General features: G+C 36.2%; 1 protein-coding gene across 2 annotated transcripts in view; it reads right to left on the reverse strand.

Moving 5' to 3' along the window:
* The window catches only part of STRN (striatin), a 111,757-nt gene that overhangs the window by 63,929 nt on the left and 25,003 nt on the right, over window positions 1-22,825 (reverse strand). For both annotated transcript variants that reach the window (XM_063078119.1, XM_063078118.1), the window contains exons 2-3: window positions 14,687-14,790; window positions 85-158 (exon numbers count right to left, since the gene is read on the reverse strand). In XM_063078119.1, the coding sequence (XP_062934189.1) occupies window positions 85-158; window positions 14,687-14,790 (178 nt within the window). The remainder of the gene's footprint in view (window positions 1-84; window positions 159-14,686; window positions 14,791-22,825) is intronic.

Raw genomic sequence — 22,825 nt, forward strand, 5'->3', positions numbered from 1 at the left:
CTTAACAGTTATAAATGTTGTTACTACAAAATACTAAACATTAACTTCTTTTTATCACTTAAACTTCCTTTAAAATTAGCTTACCAGAATCATAGCTTGGAGGCTTCATATCTCCCTGATTCAATTCTGTCCCATATTTCAACTTGTGGTATTTGGCTCTAACAAAGAAATGAGAAAATACAAACCATCTTAAAACATATTTAAATGAACTTTAAGATATGTAATAGGAGTAGTCATCAGTATGCAGTAGTCCTGGCTAAATACTCCTAGAATGTTCAAAGGCTCATAGCCTTTCCATAGTTTCAAAGTCATTATACAAAAGCATTTGCCTTTTTCTGTTGTTATACCACCAAACGTCATTATAACAAAATAATGGAATAACACTGGGAATCATGAATCTTTCTGTAATTACAAATGAACCATATACAGCTTAGTTTCTGTAATATTCAAATTTTCTGGATGATTGGCAGAATTGAACTCTACTATCAAAAGCAGTTAGGGAGGTTTCAAGATGGCGGTGGCTGCGGTGGTTGGCGCGGAGTAGCTGAGGTGGAAAAGGCGGCCACTGGGCCTCAGGCAGCCGAGAAACTTGTGGACCTTCCTCTTGCCATCTCTTAAGGGTGGACCGCAGCTGCTGGCCGGTCGTGGGGGGTGACCGCCACTTTGCCCCCGGCAGGAGAAGCTGCCTCATTTACAGGCAACAGCTTTGAAGTGTGGAGCAGGAAAAGAACTGTTTCTTAGCTGCAAAAGCCAGTCTCCAAACAGGGAACACCGCGCCAGCGCTGCTGTGGATGCAGACAGGATCCCGGAGGCCGGGGCCACGCTGAAGGCGGCCAGCTGCCCTATTCAGGATTCGAGGTTTCAGGCCGGCATTAAAGAAGATTCCTGGGAGCGCCCGAGCCGCGCCGCGACTGAACAGCCCGAGGCAGCAGCGGCCGAGAACGGGGAAGGCGACAAACCAGAGGCAGAGAGTGAGCACCTGACCCGGCACAACCCTGTGAGTGACCCTTGGCCCAGCCCTGTTCGGGGGGCTGACGCCCACCCGGCTCCCGCCTGCATCACCGTTTCACTCACCGCCCCGGGGCTGCCTCCATTTTTGCAGATACTGGCAGCTCCGCCCGGCTCAGCTGTCACTGAGCCTTCCCACTTGCTTGGCCCGGCGCGGGGCTTTCCGGAGCCTACGGGCCAGCCTCCCCTCCCACTCCCTCCACGGTTCTCTGGCGGGGCTGGTGGCGTGGGGCGTCCCCGGCCAGTGTCGGGAGGGCAAGGAAGTACGGGCAGGCTGACTGTCACTCGACCACACCCTGGACTCCGGCCCCCGGTAAACTTCCTGTTACTGGGAGGCAGATATCATCTCAGCGGCCACCAGTTCGGAAAAAAGCCTAACCAATGTCTGGTTGGGAATAGTGTGGTAGGAGAGTTCCCAGGTCCGCTTGAACTTGCCGGAGAGCTGGCTGCAGGGGGGCGCTAGATTCGGTCTATGCCGGGGGGATACAAAGGTGAACAAGACCCGAGAAAGATCTACACAGTGCTACAAAGGCACCCAGAGAGAACGGTCGTCTATGCCTAGCAGAAACCTGGTCTACTTCCTGGGCGAGGCAGTGCCGAGCAGGGTCTTGAAGGCCCAGCTGATAGACGAGGGTTGCAGAAGACACGCCCCAGCCCAGCACAGTGCGCACAGAGTGGGGAGATGTGCAGCCAGGGAGGCGGAGACTCGACAGAAACCACACACCCGGTGGGGTCGCCACTGCACGATCCAACAGCCTGGGCCGGAGCACACGGAACAGGGAGAAGTCCTGCACAGGAAGTGAAAGCTCAACAGAGATCACACACCCTGTGGTACGTGATCCACCAGCCCAGCAGAGTCCAAGCTGACCAGAAAGGTGGCTCCCCGGAGAAGCCCAAGACTCGAGGCAACCACACACACAAGGCACTAGAGGCCAACTGAGCAGTCACGGAGGGAGCCATATGAAATTGGCAACCACAGCAACATCCTAGTTAGTCATTAGTCTCAAACCGGTTGACTGTGAAACCCCCTGACACAATGAATAACACCAAAAAAAGATATCAGAAATACAAAAAATCAAGAAAGTACACCACCAAAAGTTAATAAATCTCAAACTCTAGATCCTATAGAACAAGAAGCCCTTGAAATAACTGACAAGGAATTTCGAGTGATAATTCTAAGGAAACTGAATGAGATACAAGAAAACTCAGCTAGACATCATGATGAAATGAGGAAAAGTATACAGGATCTGAAAGAGGAAATGTACAAGGAAATCAATGTCCTGAAAAAAAATGTAGCAGAACTTGCTGAACTGAAGAAGTTATTCAGCGAAATAAAAAACACAACGGAGAGTTTAACCAGCAGGCTTGTCGAAGTTGAAGAGAGAACCTCTGAACTTGAAGATGGGCTGTTTGAAATAACACAAGCAGACAAAAAGAAAGAAAAAAGAATCAAGGACATTGAAGAAAATCTGAAAGAGATATCAGACAACTTTAAGCGCTCAAATATCCGACTCATGGGTATTCCAGAAGGGGAGGAAAATGCAGATTCCATTGAAAACATATTCAACAAAATAGTGACAGAAAACTTCCCAGGTATAGGAAAAATCACAGATCTTCAGATCCAGGAAGCTCAACGATCTCCAAACGTATTCAACCCAAAAAGGCCTTCTCCAAGACATGTCATAGTCAAATTGGCAAAACTCAGAGACAAAGAGAGAATCTTAAAAGCTGCAAGAGAGAAGCGTCAAATCACCTATAAGGGAGCCCCAATCAGGCTAACATCAGACTTTTCATCACAAACCCTAAAAGCTAGAAAGGAATGGGATGATATATTCAAAATACTAAAAGACAAAGATTGCCAGCCAAGAATACTCTACCGTGCAAGGCTATCCTTCCGAAATGAAGGGCAAATAGTATATTTCTCAGACAAACAGAAACTGCAGGAGTTCACTACCACACGACCACCCTTACAAGAAATCCTCAAGGGAGTACTGAGTTTGGTTCCTCAAAAATAACTACCACCGCCATAAAAACCCAAGAAAAATCTAAACCCACTAGTATAATAAAAATGGCATTCGTGAAGAGAAAACAAGCTAACAAAAACGCTATCTACAACCTAAGGAACCAACAAACACAGAAACCAAACAGTAAATCAGAAAGCAAGGAACAAAAGACACCTAAGACAACCAAACAACCAATAAAATGCTAGGAATAAATCAACACCTTTCAATAACAACTCTTAATGTAAAAGGCTTAAATTCCCCAATCAAAAGACACAGACTGGCTGACTGGATCAAAAAGGAGGACCCAACTATATGCTGCCTAGAAGAGACCCACCTCACGCATAAAGATTCACACAGACTAAGAGTGAAAGGATGGAAAAAGATTTACCATGCAAACAGAAAAGAAAAACGAGCTGGAGTAGCTATTCTTATATTGGACAAAATAGACTTTAAACTAAAAACCATAAAAAGAGACAATGAGGGACACTACTTAATGATAAAAGGACTGATCCATCAAGAAGACATAACAATCATAAATATGTACGCACCCAATGTTGGAGCAGCCAGATTTATAAAACAAACTCTATTAGACCTAAAGAAGGAAATAGACACTAATACCATAATAGCAGGGGACCTGAACACCCCACTGTCAATATTAGACAGATCATCTAGGCAAAGAATCAGTAGAGAAACACAAGATCTAAACAAGACTCTAGACCAATTGGAATTGGCAGATATCTACAGAACATTCCACCCAACAACCTCAGAATATTCATTCTTCTCATCAGCACATGAATCATTCTCCAGGATAGATCACATATTAGGTCACAAATCAAGTCTCAATAAATTCAAAAAAATTGGAATTATCCCATGTATCTTCTCAGACCACAATGGATTAAAACTAGAAATTAATAACAAATGAAACTCTGGAAACTATACAAACACATGGAAATTAAACAGCATTCTACTTAATGACATATGGGTCCAAGAAGAAATCAAGCAGGAAATCAAAAAATTTATTGAAACTAATGAAAACAATGATACAACATACCAAAACCTGTGGGATACTGCAAAAGCAGTATTGAGGGGAAAATTTATTGCATTAAATGCTCACTTCAGAAGAATGGAAAGATGGCAAGTGAACAACCTAACACTTCACCTTTAAGAACTAGAAAAACAAGAACAATCCAAACCTAAAGTTAGCAGACGGAAAGAAATCATTAAGATCAGAGCAGAACTGAATGAAATTGAAAACCAAAAAACAATTCAAAAGATCAACGAATCAAAAAGTTGGTTTTTTTAAAAGATAAATAAAATTGACAAACCGTTAGCATGGCTAAAAAAAAAAGAAGAGAGAAGACTCAAATAACAAAAATTAGAAATGAAAAAGGTGATATTACAACTGATTCATCTGAAATACAAGGAATCATTCGAGACTACTATAAACAACTATACGCCAACAAATTTGAAAATCTGGAGGAAATGGATAAATTTCTGGACACACACAAGCTCCCAAAACTGAACCATGAAGACGTAGAAAATTTGAACAGACCAATAACAATAAAGGAGATTGAAGCTGTTATCAGAAGGCTCCCAACAAAGAAAAGCCCAGGACCAGATGGATTCACAGCAGAATTTTCCCAAACATTCAAACAGGAATTGACACCGATTCTTTACAAACTATACCAAAAGATTGAAACGGACGCAAATCTCCCAAAGTCATTCTATGAAGCAAACATCATCCTGATACCAAAACCAGGTAAAGATATAACCAAAAACGAAAACTACAGGCCAATATCCTTGATAAATATAGATGCAAAACTCCTCACTAAAATACTAGCAAACAGAATACAGTAACACATACGTAAAATTATTCATCACGATCAAGTGGGATTCATCCCAGGGATGCAAGGTTGGTTCAACATAAGCAAATCAATAAATGTGATACACCATGTTAATAAACTCAAACACAAGGACCATATGATCATCTCTATAGATGCTGAAAAAGCATTTGATAAAGTTCAGCACTCATTCATGACAAAGACCATCTATATGTTAGGTATAGAGGGAAAGTACCTCAACATAATTAAAGCCATATATGCCAAACCCACTGCCAATATCATCCTGAATGGGGAAAAGCTGAAAGCTTTTCCTTTAAGAACAGGAACTAGACAAGGATGCCCACTCTCACCACTCCTATTCAACATAGTGTTGGAAGTACTAGCCAGAGCAATCAGAGAAGAGAAGGAAATAAAGGGCATCCAGATTGGAAAAGATGAAGTCAAACTGTCCCTGTTTGCAGATGACATGATCCTATATATCGAACAGCCTAAAACCTCTACAAAATAACTGTTGGAATTGATAAATGATTTCAGCACAGTAGCAGGATACAAAACCAACACACAAAAATCAGTAGCATTTCTATTCTCCAATAGTGAACATGCAGAACGAGAAATCAAGAAAGCCTGCCCATTTACAATAGCCACCAAAAAAATAAAATACTTAGGAATTGAGTTAACCAAGGAGGTGAAAAATCTCTATAATGAGAACTACAAACCACTGCTGAGAGAAATTAGAGAGGATACAAGAAGATGGAAAGATATCCCATGCTCTTGGATTGGAAGAATCAACATAGTGAAAATGTCCATACTACCCAAAGTGATATACAAATTCAATGCAATCCCCATCAAAATTCCAAAATTGCAGATAGATCTACCATTTCTCAGAAATGGAAAAAACTATCCAGACATTTATACGGAACAATAAAAGACCACTCATAGCCAAAGCAATGCAGACCAAAAAAAATAAAGCTGGAGGCATAACACTACCTGACTTTAAGCTATACTACAAAGCTATAATAACCAAAACAGTATGGTACTGGCATAAAAACAGACACACTGACCAATGGAATAGAATAGAGAATCCAGAAATCAACCCACACACTTACTGCCATCTGATCTTTGACAAAGGCACTAAGCCTATTCACTGGGGAAGGGACTGCCTCTTCAGCAAATGGTGCTGGGACAACTGGATATCCATATGCAGGAGAATGAAACTAGATCCATACCTCTCACCGTATACTAAAATCAACTCAAAATGGATTAAGGATTTAAATATACACCCTGAAACAATAAAACTTCTTAAAGAAAACATAGGACAAACACTTCAGGAAATAGGTCTGGACACAGACTTCATGAATACGACCCCAAAAGCATGGGCAACCAAAGGAAAAATAAACAAATGGGATTATATCAAACTAAAAAGCTTCTGCCCAGCAAAAGAAACAATTAACAGAGTTAAAAGACAACCAACAGAGTGGGAGAAAATATTTGCAAAATATACATCTGACAAAGGATTAATATCCAGAATATATAAGGAACTCAAACAACTTTACAAGAAGAAAACAAGCAACCCAATTAAAAAATGGGCAAAAGAGCTAAGTAGGCATTTCTCTAAGGAAGATATACAAATGGCCAACAGACATATGAAAAAATGCTCAACATCACTCAGCATCCGGGAAATGCAAATCAAAACCACATTGAGATACCATCTAACCCCAGTTAGGATGGCTAAAATCCAAAGACCCTGAACGATAAATGCTGGCGAGGTTGCGGAGAAAAAGGAACTCTCATACATTGTTGGTGGGACTGCAAAATGGTGCAGTCTCTATGGAAAATGGTATGGAGGTTCCTCAAACAATTGCAGATAGATCTACTATACGACCCAGCTACCCCACTGTTGGGAATATACCCAGAGGAATGGAAATCATCAAGTCGAAGATATACCTGTTCCCCAATGTTCATCGCAGCACTATTTACAATAGCCAAGAGTTGGAACCAGCCCAAATGTCCATCATCAGATGAGTGGATACGGAGAATGTGGTACATCTACACAATGGAATACTACTCAGCTATAAAAATGAATGAAATACTGCCATTTGCAACAACATGGATGGACCTTGAGAGAATTATATTAAGTGAAACAAGTCAGGCACAGAAAGAGAAATACCACATGTTCTCACTGATTGGTGGGAGCTAAAAATTAATATATAAATTCACACACACACACACACACACACACACACACACACACAAACAAACGGGGGGGAGAAGATATAACAACCACAATTACTTGAAGTTGATACCACAAGCAAACAGAAAGGACATTGTTGGGGGGGGGAGAAGGGAGGGAGGTTTTGGTGATGGGGAGCAATAATCAGCCACAATGTATATCGACAAAATAATATTTTTTTTTTTTTTTTTTTTTCTTTTTAAAGATGACCGGTAAGGGGATCTTAACCCTTGACTTGGTGTTGTGAGCACCACGCTCAGCCAGTGAGCGAACCGGCCTTCCGTATATGGGATCCGAACCCGGGGCCTTGGTGTTATCAGCACCGTACTCTCCCGAGTGAGCCACGGGCCGGCCCAGACAAAATAATATTTTAAAAAAAAAAAAAAAAAAGCAGTTAAAAAATATTTGGATTGTGAAATAAACTTGTAAAAGATTAACCTTTCCCAAAAGTGAGCTTTTTAAAAATAAAATTCAGGCTGGTCATTTAGCTCACTTGGGAGAGCAGGTGTTAACTCCACCAAGGTCAAGAGTTTGAATGCCCACACCAGCCAGCTGCCAACAAAAAAAAGGGGGGGGAGGTCATCTATAATATTATGGGCTTTCTCAGGTAATTATGTTTTGCCAAGTAAGCATTATAGTGAACAATCAAAGGGGAGAAAACCCTAGCAAAAATCATAAATGTTGAATAAGATAGTCCAGTAGAAATAAATAATATTTTTTTTACTAGTCAAGATATCCTTTGTCTTTTACTAAGAACTGTGAATGGGAAGACTACCTTCTGTAAAAAGTTAACAGAATGTTATTATTTCTGGTTAATTGGACTTAACCATCTGATTTAAACATCTCAAATATAATCCAAGGAAGGTAAAAAATTTTTAAAAGGTTAACTAAAAGTGGCTATACCTGTTTAATTATTTGTATGTGTTAACATGTATGCTCCCCAAAATATTGAAATCATTTAAAATAAATATTCAATGGGTTATGACTGGGATAGTAACATGAACAACAATAATTTGAAAAGCCAAAGTAATAAAGCAATAAAGAAGGAAAGAATGAGTAAAACAGCCAAATTTGAAAGTTGTTCGTTTTTTAATAAAATATAATTGAGCACTTACCATACAGTTTATTCATAATTCAAGAAAATAATAAAGGAAATGAAAATTATTTGCTGAAATATGTAAAGTACTGGAATTCTTCATGATTTTGGAATAATAATCATTTTGCAGATACAACAGAAAAATCAAAGTTTTATAAAGAGGAGAATCTTAAGACCTATGAAAATTACAGGTATCTGATGTCCTATTTCTTAAGATGGGTACATGAGCATTTTTATATCAATCTTTATATGCTGTGTATATGTATGAAGTGTTTTGTAATAACATGAACCCACTAAAAAGGAAAAAGAATATTCATGTGTTAATATGGATTGATATCTAAGCTTAAGCAAAAAAGCAAGGTACAAAATACTATGTACAGTACACCTCCACACGTTTTTTTAAAAGAAGATATATATATATTTCACATGCATAGAATATTTCTGAAAGAATACATGACACATAAAACATCAGTTAATAAGATTTCTTTGGGAAGGGAAATCAGTGAACTAAGGCAGAGGGAGACTACTTCTGTTGTTATTTGGTTAATTAACTATATGTGTATATTTCTTTTTTTTTTTAATTTTTGGTAAATATGCTTGGTCCAAATTATCTAGATTATCTTTTTCTTTACTCCCAATAAGTTTTTAACCACAAAAATTTCATCACCAGATTAAATGTTTCCTAATCCATTTCAATGTATTTGTAATAATATTATTAGAGAGTAAGATTTAAAGACATTAATTTGACTTACAGTTACCATAAAGTAAATAAAGTTCTTAATGTAACTGTCAATCTTCATATTTTCCAGAAACATACTTCATTTATCATAAGAAAAAATAAAAATACCTCGTAGAACATAACTGGCCTTAAAACAGCCAAACATAACTGGCCTGAGGCCAGATTATACTAAAGTTTTTAAATAAAAGTGGCAATAAAATTTTTATAGAGTTTATTTATACTTTTTATAAAAATGTAAAAAAAGAAAACCATTTTCAAACACAAAATACTGGGTTACAGTGCATTCTAGTGGTCTTAGGAACAATTGCAACAGAATTTACAAAAAAGAGAATAGAAAATATTCTACAAAATAAATGTAACCAAAATAACAAAGTATGAACTAACATTTCATTAAACATTAGAAAAAGAGAAAATATGTAAAGAACTGTTATGTTAGCTGGTGTGAAGGTGCAGCATTACCTCAACTGATTGTTCATAATCAGTTACAGATAGAACTCCTTGTTTTACTCTTTTCCCCTTTCTCAGCACTGCACTTGACTAGTCTTAAAAAAAAAAAAAAACTGTTCTGTTTACACAAGCTATAGTCCCCTACTGAAAATCAGGATCTCCTAATTTTAAATTGGGATCTCCCTACTGAATTGTTAAACTCGTTAAAAAATATTTTACTCACAAAACCCTCCTCAAGCTTAATAACATTTCTTTTGAAGCCAATATGCTAAGATACCTTCTCACTCACATTGTTTCCCATTGTTTTAAAACTTCAACTAACTGTCATTAATCTTTCTTGTTCACTATTCTTTTTCTGATTCTGACTATAGGATAAATAAGCAGATCTCATGTCTAACAACTCCACATTTAACACGTAGCTAGGCCCCCCCATTGGCCTTTACTGTATAAAATAATATAAAAAGTGCTTAATAATTACAATAAAAAAGTCTCATTCTAGCTTCATTTCAAAGCCTATCATCATACATAATGTGCCAACAATATAACATAGGATCCTAATCACATCTTAAATATTGATGTGTTAGCAATGAACTATTATTGAATTCTTGGTGAAGTGCCAGGCACTGTGCTGGCTGCTGGGAATAACCTGCAGCTTATAGTCAGGTAAGGGTGGAGGCAAGAGGATGCCTAAGGGACACGAATGTAAATAAATAAATATAGCACACTGTGATAAGAGCTATAAGGGTTACATCAAGTGTTACAGGAATGCAGACAAGGAATTACCTAATTCTGTCAAAGGTGGTGTCAAAGAAAGCTACTGAAAAGAAGGTAACACAAGAGATTTTCACTAAGCCTCAAAAAACCAGTAGGAGTTTCCAATCACACAAATGGATTGATGGAGAGGATATTTCTGTCAGAAGGAACATCATACAAGTGAAAAGAAAAATACACTGTAGATCAAAATACAGGAAATATCTATTTGTAGCTAAACGGTATGAAAGGAACAGAATTCAGAGAAGAGACTACAAAAGGGACTAGCTGCAAAGGATTTTACTAAGAACCCTGAAATTAGCCAGATATTTTTAAGCACGGACTGAATATGATTATCATATCTGTGTTTTAGAAAATAAATACTATGGATATGGACTTCACTAAGCCTCAAAAAACCAGTAGGAGTTTCCAATCACACAAATGGATTGATGGAGAGGATATCTCTGTCAGAAGGAACATCATACAAGTGAAAAGAAAAATACACTGTAGATCAAAATACAGGAAATATCTATTTGTAGCTAAACAGTATGAAAGGAACAGAATTCAGAGAAGAGACTACAAAAGGGACTAGCTGCAAAGGATTTTACTAAGAACCCTGAAATTAGCCAGATATTTTTAAGCACGGACTGAATATGATTATCATATCTGTGTTTTAGAAAATAAATACTATGGATATGGACAATGAATTAGAATATGGAAACCCAGTACTAGGGGCAAGGAAGACAGTTGGGTTATCACAGTAGTTAGATAAAAGAAAAGTGGCAGTAAATGAAGAGAAATGGGGAAAATGGGAACAGTGCTTCAGAACTGTATTTTATATAGTATTCGTTCGTCAGTATAAAACTTCCTGAATAAACCTCAGATCATATATTATGTACTCTGGAAAAACTGTATGTAAATTTGCTTATTTTGTAAATTCTATCACACTCTAAGGAATGCTTTGATACATACATTGCTGGATGAGTAAACCTTCTGTAATGTTCAAGATTCAGTTTGACTTAATTTTGGATCTTAAAGGAGGACTAATATAGAAAATCTGTAACACAACAATGCAAAAAAAACCCATGATACTTACTTAGGTGCTTACAGGTGAAATGACAAGATATCTGGAATTTGCTCTAAAATAGATCAAAGTGAAACAAGACTGACAAAGACATTAACTGTTAAAGCCTGGACATGTACATAAAAAATAGGAGTGTCTCTACATTTGTGTTTCAAACTTTCCTCAATAAAAAAATTGTTTTAAAATTCCTGACATTAAGGTGTTAGAAAAATGACTTCAGAATGAAAAGAACTGAAATGTCCTAGAGCTCCAAAATTTTTTTTAACTAATAATTAAGGTACAGAAAAAACCATTAATACATTAGAAAAATATATTCAGAGTGAAAAGAACTGAACTGTTTTAGAACTCAAAGACACAAATAAATGCTTTTTTATTCCTTAATTTATTACACTTAAATAGTGTAAATTAATCAGGAATAATCCCAAATCATTCCATAAACTTCAAAAGGTACAAAATCAGGGACTCTTTTTCCAGGAGTGTCCCATTAGTTAAGGAAAATAAGAAGAAAAAAAGATGTTCCCTAGACTTAGCCAGTTCTTTATCTCTTCTGTTTTTCAAAGCAACCTTCTTGAAAAATAAATGACTGCATCTGTCTCTACTTTATCCTTCTCACCCTTCAATCCCCTCTGGTCTGGCTTATGATCCTGCTACCTCACTGAAGCTGCTCTGGCAAGAGTACCAACAAGCTCCCAACCAGCAAATCCAAAAGACTATTTTCAGTACACAACTTATTTGAAGTCCGCTAGGCATCTGCAATTGTCAAACTCCCTCCTTCTTTAGCTTGCTCCCAAAATACTACTCTCTACTTCCTTCTCTATTCCTTTGTTGGCTCTTCTTCTTCTGCCTTTTCTGCAAACAGTTTTATTTCCTGTGGCTCCTGTTAATTCTCTCCCCTCTTTCCATGATACTTGTCCTATCTCAATTACTCGTTTCACTTCCCCCACAACAATATTGATTCCCAAGTGTGTATCTCCAGTTATGAGTCCTTCTCCCATTTCTGCTGTTTAACCCTTGTTCTTTATCTTTAATTCATTTGATAACTTCTAACACTGTAACTCATAATTCACAGTCCTTCAAACTAGAAACCTGGGAGTCATTCTTAAATCATCTTTCTCCCTCACCCTCTACGGCATCTCCAAACTTGTATTTCACCTCCAAATTTTATGGATTCTTTTTACTTAAAATGTTTTACTACTGATGCCTCTCTATTTCCGCAGCTACAATGTTATCATTTCTCATATTAGACTATCACAGTCTTCTTGCCTGTATTAAGAGATCCTTCCCCCCTCTGCGGACCCACACTGAAGTCAGAGTGATCCTTCTAAAATATGTTTCATGCTTAAAACCCTTTCAATTGCACAACAACTAAATGCAATATGTATTTCCTGATTGGCTCCTAGACTGGATCCTGGACCAGGAAAAAAAAATGCTATTAAGATCATTATCAGAACATTTGAATACGGACTATATTAGATAATAGAATTATATCAACATTAAATTTCCTTAATTTGATTATATGCTGTGATTATATAAGGGAATGTCCTTACAGAATACATACACTGAAGAATTCAGAAGCAAACTGAGTAGCAAATGATTTAGGAAAATCATGTTTAGTGAGCAAGCATGATAAAGCAAATATGGCAAAATGTTGTTGATTGGTGAATCTGGGTAAGGGTATACAAAGAGTTCTTCCAACTCTTCTATTAGTACGAGATCGTTTTAGAATAAAACGTTTTTAAAACCTTTCCACATTCCCAATTATGGGTAAGATAAAAGTTTGAGCTCTTTAGTTAGGCTATGATCTGACTCTTGCCCCTCCCGACCATCATCAGTCATCAAATCAAACTAACATCCTACTCTCCACACACACAATGACTACAAATCTCTGAACACACCAAACTGCTTTGTTCCATGGCAAACATGTTCTCTGTTCTACTTCCTGTACCTTGTCTATCTTCAAGCCTCACCTTCTCGAATTTCCTTTCTACTTCCCTCCTTTCTACTTCCAACTTTCAGATTGTAAAAACCACTCCCTTCTTGTGACCTCACGGTACCCTAAACTGATTTCTACTATAACACCTACTATACTTCACTAAACTTTTGTGGACAAGTGTGGACACACACACACCCTACTATACTTCACTAAACTTTTGCGGTTTACAAGTGTGGACAGACACACACACACACACACACACACACACACACACACACCCATCCCTGGTTACTTTAGGATTTGTTTATCTCAATTCTCTTGTTTTACAAGATAGGATAGTGTACTGGTGAAGAGCATAGGTTTCAGAACCAGACAGACTTGAGCAATCTGAATTACAGCTCTACTAAAGCTGTTACACAATGCAAATTACTTTGCTTTTAAGCCACAGGGCTGGTACGTAATAGCTACTCAATAAATAGTTGCCATTATTATTATTATTCTCTCTATCTGGTGAAGTCAACAATTTAGAAAGCTTAAAATCTCAAATATTCCCAAGTTAGGTACTTTAAAAAATGTTTTTCTTTCCATCTCCCCAATACAGCTTTCAATCAAACTCCACGATATGAAAAGAAACACTTATTTTTCACTAAGAAGTCAGCTTGTTTTCAATCTCTTGTGCCATTTAAAGACCCTATATAAAGGTGAACACAATTTCAAATAAAGTTTTATCTACTTCTTGATACTCATAAATATCATCTGCTAAATGCTGTATTACGGTATTTTTGCAAACAGCCCATCCCCCAACTTCAAAAAACTGAGAAAAACTAGTGATCATAAAAACAAAGCAAAAAAGTAGCAAAACAGAGAATTCCAATATCATCTATCATGTACTCAATTATCCAAACAACGAACTGTCTCTGATTGCTAACAAAAAATCCCAAAACCATCCCTTAAAGCAAATAAACTCAATTCATATTGACAACTTCCAAAACTCTCATTCATTCATGACCTCTTATCCTTTACTTGTGACCCAAATTTAGTTACTTGAGTATCTTAGACACTAGCAAAATAGAAAGGTAAGATTAGCTTCTAGAGAGACAGGAATAGCTGATAGCCTAGCAAAGGAATAAAATACCAAAAAAAGTCTATAAAAAGACTCTCAACATAACATAGTCTGCCAGAGCAATTTTCTTTTTAAGAAAATACATCAAATTGAACAATATTAGATGACAGGATAAGGGAGTAAGCTTTATAGAAATTTCCTTTACAATTCTAAAACTATTTTAACTCTATGAAGAAATGAATATTTGTAATTCAGAAAGTACATGAGTTTCTAAAGAAAGAACAGGGTAAGGAAAAAACATTGCTAAATTTTTTTTACAGCATATAAACTATTCATAATACAATAACATATTACAACCATTCATAAAAATGCTTATTACAGACATTCCTGAATTCAAGAGCACACAGTATTAAAATTTGGATTTATCCTAGGAATGATGAAAAAACTATTCCAACATTTAAGAGAACACGATCTTCCACTTTACTCAATTACCTTTCCTGTTTAAGAGCATACTCCAACATTTTGATCCTCCTCACAAGATCCTTCTTCAAATTTTCTTGACCTTTCCTTTCTCCCTGAAGGAAGGCAATCTGAGCCTGAATAGGGGTGAGAAAGACAAAACTCAGTTCAGAACAAATAAAAATTTTTTTAAAACTCAATTGAGGAAAGAATTTTGGAAGATAGGACCATTAGATGCAAAAACATTTCCTTTACATATATATCTATCACAAAGTATGTAAAAATATAGAAAAGCTTTGACTATAAGGGGAAAAAGGCTTAATATGCATCTTACTTATATCTGACTAGGGATGTCACAACTTATAGTCCATATCCTCTGAGTCTATAATCTAAAATAACAGGAGGAAATGCGGAACATACGCGTGGTGTATGGTATGGTTTGCTGGAGTGTCTATCTTTTATGCCATTGAGAGTGTTTGTTTTTTATAAAGAGTGAAGGGTGAAAATTAAAATAATCAGTTCTCATAATCCCACTGCAAATTAAGAGTTCTCAGAGATTCATCATATATTTAAATTTAATGAGGGATTCCTTGTATTGAGTGACTTCATCCTGGACCTCCCCTACAAACAAAAAATAGCTTCCTTTTGTCAATCTCCATCCTCCGTTCCACCTCCTTCTAGGAAATGTAATATGCAGGAGATAAGAAAGTGAAAGTTGAAAAAAGGAAAATCAGAGACAACAATATTCTAACCATTCCAAAGAAATGGAATAGAAATATTCTAACCATATACCCCCAAAGAAACAGTAAAACCCTACATTTTAACATGAAACAAACCATAAACAACTTTTATCTTCAGTAAAACAGAGGGGCTAGGAAAGAGGAGCTCTCCAGAAAAATTATAAAGACATTTAGAATTGAAATAATGTCTTCCACTAAATGAACTAAACCTATGCTGCAAACACTGACTTGTTGAAGTAACTCATAGCATCTCTGAAATTTAGGTAGAAGCTCTATTTAAGGGCCCCAAGGATAGCTATCAGTTTCACTATTCTTCCATGCTCCTCCCTACCATTTCTATTATACTAACCCACTAAAACAGATAACAATGTTATTTATATATCCACAGTGCTTTCCACTTAAGCAAAAACTTTACATTTAAGGATGAGCTCGTCACATCCCTAAGAAATTGTGAGGACTGTCCAACTAAGGTTTAACAAGTGAGCCATTCAACTTAATTCTACTTCTACCAAACTTCTCATAACCTTCAAGATGTAGGTACTGGTACATTTTTTTTTTTCCTATTTCAATGAGTTCTTAAAATTTACATTACAAAAGAAAGATTATATTTATCTTATTGAAATAATTAAAAGTAGTCTGAAAAGAACTCAATTGTACACACAGAGGAAAAGGCATCAAATATTCATGGTATCTAAACTCAATTATCAAGCCTTTGGAAATAGTATATTCTGCAATGAGATTAATTATTTTATCTAAGCAGAATAGTAATGATACATGTATTTAAAGCTGATAGAAATTAAAGTTTTGTCAAAAGGAAATGACAGTTCAATTTGTTTGACCAAAAAATGCTTTGGCACAGAATTTTATATTTTTAAAAATGGCTTTAATAAAAGTAATAATCCAATCAATACAATCAAACTAATAATAAAATCAATTGTCAATTTCATCCTCTCTACTCTTTAGCTAGTTTTGTATTTCTGCCACCATCACTGGTCCTAAATGATTTTGAAACTTCAGCATGCCATACTCTAAAGGCTCTATTGTGACTCAGTCCCCAACCCACTAACTAGGTTCCCTATTTTCTCGGTACACTCGCTTCAATATCCTCCTGTAAATTCACATATTGGATTAGTCAAATATTTAATAAAAGAGAAGCAAAGCCCAGAATTGTTAAAGAGAATGATTATGAAGAAGATGGGGGTGCCCAGAAAAAGCAAACAAAAAAGACTAATAGGAATATCTGTGATATTCCTTCATGATTACAGAATACCTCTGTGATAGTCTTGTCAAAGATGCATAACCTGAAATCAATCATAAGGAAACATTAGGCAAACTCAAATCGAGGGACATTAACTTTCTTATAATCTTCCAAAGTGTTAGTTCATGAAAGTCAAAGAAAATCATTCCAGATCGAAGAAAACTAAAGAGACATGAAAACTAAATGTAATGCATGATTCTGAATGAAATTTTGCTATAAATGGACATTACTGGGACAACTGGCAAAACATGAATGGAGTCTGAAGATTAGACAGTAGTAATGTATCAGTGTTGATTTCCTGATTTTGATGGCTATCTGAGATTATATAGGATAGTACTTGTTTGTAGGATATAACACTGAAGTATCTGATGGCAAGCAATGGGACATCAGGTTGTCTGGCAACTAGCCCTTAAATGGCTCAGGAAAAAAATTTCATTTGTACTGCCCTTGCAACTTTTTTGTCAGTTTAAGGTTTAATTTTTTTTTTTATTTTGAAATAAACACTACACTAACTTCCTTAGTATAAGAGATACAATCTCAACTCAAAAGTCAGCAGCATCATACCTAACAAGGAAACCCTAAAAGTACTGATAATAAAGTCAAGAGAAAAACAAGAATGTCCATTTCTCACCACAAATATTTATTAACATTGTGCTGGAGGTGCTGGCTAATGTAATGTAGACAAGAAAGTAACTATAAAAATAGAAAGAGGAAATATTATTTGCAAATGATATGAGTGGATACCAGGAAAATCCAAGAAAATGGACTAAAAATTATTTACTAAAAACAGAGAAATTTTAATAAAGTAGCTGCATACAAAATTTAAAATGGGCTTCTATAAAACCCATGGGCGTCTATAAAAACAACCAGTTAGATGATATAATGAAAGAAAGCATCCATCATCTTAGTGTAGGTGGAAAAAAAAAAAAAAAGCAAGCAAGCAATCCTATTTATAGTAACAAAAATGATAAGATGACTAGAGTAAGCTTTATGAGAAAAAAATAAAAATTATACTTTAAGATCCCCATGCTGGACAGTTGCCAAAAAAAAAGAGCTATACAAAAAAATTTTTTAATGCTTTACTAAAGGGCACAAAAAATGACTTGAACAAATGAGAAGAAATACCATGTTCTTAAATAAACAGACTCAGCATTAGAATAACTTTACTTCTCCTTAAATTAATCTTTAAATATTATGCAAGCTCAATTAAAATACCAGCAGGGTTTGAACAAAGGTTTTAAAGTTCACATAGAAAAATAAATAAGCAAGAATAAACATACCACTGTTGGCCTGGTGAGTGAAGAAAAAAAAAAAGATAAATTCTTTAAAAGCCTTAAATATTTTAAAAATATAATTCTATAGTTACTTAAAAAGTGGCAGTCATGCATAGAGAGACAGAGCTACGGTACTGAACAATCCAAAAACAAATACAAATACATAAAGAAATTTGTATAAGCTAAACAGGGCACTGAATATCATCAGGGAAAATGTAGATTGTTCAGTAACTGATGATGGGCAACCATCTGGAAAATACTTCTCACAACAAAACAAATGCGAAATGGGTTAAAAAATTTTTAATGAACCCCAAAAGTATTAGAGGAAAAGGCAGGGTTTGTTTCTGTTTAATAACCTCGGGGTTGGCAAAGCCTTTCTAACAATAAGACATAATCCAAAACCATAAAAGACTCATAAATTTAACATCAAAAAATATATATATTTGTACTCAGAAATAAAAATGATGCTGAAAAACTACTATAAAAAAATAAGACAATTCCTGACAAACGTCAAAACAAAATAGGAAAATCAATAACATAATAAATCACAAAGGTTTGCTTTTTCTTAATACATAATATACAGTACCTTACAAATCAGTAAGAAAAGACCAAGAACTTGTTTTCAAAAAGAAAAACACAAAAAGGACATGCTGACAGAGGTTCAAACATATTGAAAAGATGTTCAACCTCAAGTGTAAAAGAAATGTCAATTAAAAGTGTAATCAGATTTCCTTCTTTCCATTAGACTGATAAAGTCTAGTAATCTAATAATACAATATGTTGGAAAACAGGCATTTGCATGTTATCTGTGGTGGTGTAAATCAGTTTCACTTTATAGTGGTCAACTGGCAGTATATTAAATCTGTCAATGCTTATACCCTTTAACCGAGCAATTTTAGAATGTTATCCTTCAAACATTTGCACATATGTGAAATGACACACTAAAAAAACACAAAAATGTATGTACAACCCAAATGTCCATCTACAGGGGACTGATTAAATATAAGCACAATTAGAAGAAAATTAGGAACTAAACTAAGATCTATGAGAATGGAGTAGAAGACTCTATGAGAATAATGCCAAACATAATTTTTTTTTCCTTTGGAAAACTTAGAAAGTCAGAAACAAAAAGTCTAAAAACACTTGTTCTTACAGAAGGAAGCTAGTTCCTTCTGGAAAAACAACGTAACTTTAAAACACAGTAATTGGTATAAATCCTTAGCCTTTCAAAATAAAGATTAAATTCCAGCTAAAGATTTTCCAGATATGGCAGTGTACTACACTGTTGCCTGAACTGGATTATTTAACTGAAAAGGCAGTGGGAGGGTGGCAGACAGAAGAAAACACTAAAGAAGATGAAAGGAAGGGAAGAGGAAAAGATGAAAAGAAAAGAAAAAAAGGAAAATAGAAGGAAGATATGACAACCATTTGGTTTTCTTAAAAAAAGGTGTGTATATATATGTGTGTGTATATGTATATATCATTTTGCTTCTATGTATAGGTAATATCTCTGGAATGATTCATAAGAATGTAGTAACTGTGAATGTTTCCAAAGGTGACTGGGAGACAGCGGAACAAGAATTAAACCTACCTTTACACACCCTCCCGCTGCCTTATACCTTTTGAATGTTGTACCATAGGTATGTTACTATGCTCTAGAGTCCTTTAATTGAAAACTATTACAGCCAAAGAAAACTCACCCACCAGACTGGAGCCAAAAAAGTGCCAGTTTGTAAACTGTCTTGGATGTTCCAGCCTAAACTTATTTTTACAGAGAGGAAAAAGCAGCAGCAGCAAGAGAGTAAGTAGTTTACATCCCTAAAGAAAACACCATTCCAGGCCGGCCCCGTGGCGCACTGGGGAGAGTGCAGCGCTCCCGCCGCGGGTTGGGATCCTATATAGGAATGGCCGGTGCGCTCACTGGCTGAGCGCAGTGCGGAAGACACCAAGCCAAGCCGAGGGTTGCGATCCCGTTACCGGTCACAAAAAGACCAAAAAAAGAAAAAAAAAAAAAGAAAACACCATTCCCCCTAATGAACCAAGGTGATGGTCCAAGATCATGAATGAATTACCATTTGGAAAACTCAAGGCACACATCCAGCATATGGGGGTATCAGCAAAGAGGCTATGACAGGGCCAGCCTGTGGCTCACTTGGGAGAGTGTGGTACTGATGACACCAAGGCCCGGGTTCGGATCCCTATATAGGGATGGCCGGTTAGCTCTCTTAGGAGAGCGTGGTGCTGACAACACCAAGTCAAGGGTTAAGATCCCCTTACTGGTCATTTTAAAAAAAAAAAAAAGGCAATCAATGAGGCTATGACAGAAAATACAATGGCCCAAAAGGCCCCTTAAAAGTTCTCATCACACATCACTACAACAGAGTTCCTTCTGAAATAAAAGACAGAGATCTTTAATTAACTAGACAGCAAATATATTCCTGGCCTGAAAAGCTTTGGATTACCTTATGCTTTATGCTCTTAAAGCTAGGCTGCTATTGGTTTTCTCTGGCACATAACCATTGCCTCTAGCCCTCTCTCTTAAAGACAGAGTTATCATTTGAGGACATCAAGCTTTAGCATCAGAATCACCTACAAGACTTGTTAAAACACAGATTGTTTGGGCTCCACCCTCAGAGTTTCTGATTCAGGAGGTCTGGAGTGGGGCCCAAGAATTTGCATTTCTAGCAAGTACCCAAGTGATGCTAATGTTACTAATCTAGGACCACACTTGGAGAAACACTGACTTTCACCACTTGGACACAGCAGGCCAAAAATAAAGGAAACAGGCTGCTAAGGAACAAGAAAAAGAACTGTCTCAGAACTCCAGCTCTTTATTCCACAGAAATATGGAGTCTTACACAAGCCCTCAAGCTGACAGACAAGTACATACTAGCTTTCTTATTCTCTTCCAAATTCCTTACTTATGACTCTATTTTCAACTGTCTCCTGATAACAAAATCCACCAACATTTTTCAGTTCAATCAGGAGTTTGGGGAATACCAACTACCCACCATGTTCCAAAGTGCTGTGAAGGAGAATACTGTCATCCCTTGGTACCCACAGGAGATTTGTTCCAGGACCCCTGGCAGAAAATCCTCAGATGCTCAAATCCCTGATACAAACAGGCATAGTATTTGCATATAATCTACACACATCCTCTCATATACTTTATATCATCTCTAGATTACTTAAAACACAATGTAAAATGCTACGTAAATAGTTGTTACACTGTATTCTTTTTATTTGTATTCTTTTTACTGTCGTATTGTTATTTTTTATTTTTTTCAAATATTTTCAATCTGCAGTTGGTTGAATCTTCAGATGCAGAACCCATGGATACTGAGGGCCGACTGTATAGAAAAGACAAATAAAACCAAGTTTCTACTCACAATGCACTTCGGGTCTAGCTAAGATACAAGACTAGCACACATATATCCACAAAAAAAAGCTAAGACAAGATAGTGCAGTCTCCTAATAAATAAGGATTCAAGTGATAAAGTCAAACATTCACAATCATTCATTTAACAATATTGACTGAGCACCTACTTTATGCCAAGCAGAATTATTGGCACTGGGACTAAAGTAGCGACAAAACAAATAAAACAGAGCTCAAAGTCCAGTAGATGAAACACGTGCTGCATAAAACATGTATGTGTACAGTAGCATATGTTATATGCCCCTACAACCAGAAACATAGTTTCAGGCAAAAGCAGTAAATATAAAAATAAACACAAATAAAATACAATGGGATGCCTATTTAACTCTGGAGTCAAGTACAGAACTGCTATTCAACTCAAAAACTATATTTAATCTGGTATTTACTCTACAGGTAGCTTTATCTTTCAACCAGTGAGCTGCTGAAAATTTCTTGATAAATAAGTAAAAATGTTACAGAAATTTTATCTATCATTGCTTTTTAAAAAACATAAGAAAGTATTTTAGATGATGCATTACCTCTGAAATGCTACAAGAGATAGCGGTATATTCTTTCACGAAGCAATCCTTCCATCCATAAATGTATGATTACAAATATAGATTTTTTCCTATACAGGAAACCCTCAAATTCTCTCAAATGAGAGTATCCAAATTCTCATTTAAAGCACTAAATTAGTTACACCCACATTATCACCTTATGGCACAGCACATAAATAACCATACATAAGTAGGTTTCTTGAGATCTTCCAAAGGTTCCCGCAGGCCCCCAACCAGTAAGTTCCCACAGCACATTCTCACTGTAAAGAAAGTTCAGTCAAAAAAAAGTGTGTGTGTGTGTGTGTGTGTATAGTATATGTGTATACACACACACACATAAATAGAAAAGAGGTGTGAGAAAATAAGGTACCGATCAAGGAAGGAATTGCTGTGGTTATAAAATGTAACAGACTTGGTTACCACTGTTTCAAGAGCTAACCAGAATACACTTTGTTAAGTTAATGGAGAGACTAATGGACCAATCCAGAGACTAAATGCATGCGTACAGTTTAACACCAAGCATCAGTGTGTCTCAAAGTTCAAAAGTAATAATTCTAAAAATTTTATTTTTAAAAAAATAAGTTTTATTATGAAAAATGTCTCTCTCCCCTCCTCAATAAAAGGAAGCCAAACTGCTAGGAATGACGTTGGAAGAAAGAAAAATATAAAGATTAAGAAAATGACAGTTCTTAACAGAAAAAGGAAAAGAAAGTCAAATTCTGTAACAGCTTGTAGTTGTGAACATGCACAAGTCCACCAAGTGTTCTCTATACCAAATAAATAAATAAATAAACAAAATGATTCAGCTAGTACTCCAACCTGAGCAAAAACAATTCATCAAGTGAAATAAAACTTCCATTAAAGTTGAAAGAATATTACCTCCTAGAATAGGAGTATATACAAGAAACATATTAACTCTCAATGGAAA

Source organism: Cynocephalus volans, chromosome 14 (assembly GCF_027409185.1).
Source record: "Cynocephalus volans isolate mCynVol1 chromosome 14, mCynVol1.pri, whole genome shotgun sequence".
In the NCBI taxonomy this organism is placed as follows: domain Eukaryota; kingdom Metazoa; phylum Chordata; class Mammalia; order Dermoptera; family Cynocephalidae; genus Cynocephalus; species Cynocephalus volans.